The following is a 1,221-nucleotide window of genomic DNA, read 5'->3' as shown; positions in this document are numbered from 1 at the left end:
GCCTCGGTCCGTTCCGAGCTGACCGCACATCTGTGTGGGTTTGTGTGAGGGGAGGGCCTAGCCACCCTTTTGCGTGTGGATGTCCACTTCCCCGCACCTTGTGGCAGAGACTGTTCTTTCCCCTTGGATGGTCTCGGCGTCTGGTCACCAGTCACTTGACATGCACGTGACCGCTTACCGGGCTCTCTGCTCTAGCCCGGTGCCCTGCTGTCTGCCGGGACCACTTGTTTTGCTTCCTGTAGCTTTGCGGTAAGCTTTGAAACCAGCAAGTTGAGCCCAGCCTTGTTCTGCCTTAAGTTGTTCTGGCTCTTCAGGACCCGTTGAGATTCCATAGGAATTTTAGGGTGACTGTTTCTATTTCTGCGAGAAGTGCTGCTGGGATTTTGATGGGATAACCTTGAACCTGGGCACCACCTTGGGTGTATTGAGTCTTCACCGCACTAAGCCTTCTGGTCCACAAACATGGCCGTCTCCCTCACTTCCCTGAGGCCGGTGTCCGTCTCTCTCAGGCGCCGTGGTCATCGCCTTCGTGGTCTGCTGGCTGCCCTACCACGTGCGGCGTCTCATGTTCTGCTACATTTCTGATGAGCAGTGGACCCCGTGAGTACCAGGAGGCTGGGGCGGGGAGTGTGCTCCCCAAACAGGAGGGCATGGGAGGTGCTGAGAGGAGCAGGGCAGGGCGGTGGTACCGGTCAGGGCCCTCAGATGCAGCCGTGACCAGACCAGGGGAGGGACAGATGCTGGTCACTGGACTTGGCCGAGGGAAAGGTTCAGGAAAGGAAAGCAGGGCTTAGGAGAGTGCGAGCTGAGCTGGGAGAGGGGTCTGCAGAGCCGGGAAGGGCTGGAGCCTGGGTGTGTGTGTGGGGGGGGTGGCAGCTGGGCGCTGAAGAGGACGCCAGGGGCTGAGAGCGGCCGCCTCGCGCTGTGACACTGGCGGGCCTGTCAGACGCAGCGCCAGCCCGGAGCTCCCTTCTGCACAGCAGGGCTGCCAGGTCCCAGTCCCCGGGGTTCCGAACCCGCAGGAGGACAAACCAGGATGGGTGAGGTGTTACAGGAGCCCCAAGGAAAGGGCCTGAGACTCGGGGTGCCTGGTGGTGAGGGCGCAGCCTGGGAGGGAGGGAGGGCGAGCCCTCTGGGTGGAGGCAAACAAGCCAAGAGCGAGGGGCACAGCTGTCAGAAGGCCTGATGGGGCCCCTGCCCTGGCTGCCTGGTGGAAGTCGG

The 1,221-nt window shown here is 62.0% G+C and overlaps 1 protein-coding gene across 1 annotated transcript in view; it reads left to right on the top strand.

The window, feature by feature from the left end:
- The window catches only part of NTSR1 (neurotensin receptor 1 (high affinity)), a gene marked incomplete at its 5' end in the record, with an annotated part of 30,977 nt that overhangs the window by 29,024 nt on the left and 732 nt on the right, over nucleotides 1–1,221 (top strand). Inside the window, one exon of the mRNA XM_006769567.2 lies at nucleotides 510–600. Within this exon, the coding sequence (XP_006769630.1) occupies nucleotides 510–600 (91 nt within the window). The remainder of the gene's footprint in view (nucleotides 1–509; nucleotides 601–1,221) is intronic.

The sequence above is a fragment of the Myotis davidii genome, unplaced genomic scaffold, assembly GCF_000327345.1.
Source record: "Myotis davidii unplaced genomic scaffold, ASM32734v1 scaffold244, whole genome shotgun sequence".
Taxonomy (NCBI): domain Eukaryota; kingdom Metazoa; phylum Chordata; class Mammalia; order Chiroptera; family Vespertilionidae; genus Myotis; species Myotis davidii.
This window is presented reverse-complemented; position numbering and strand designations above follow the sequence as displayed.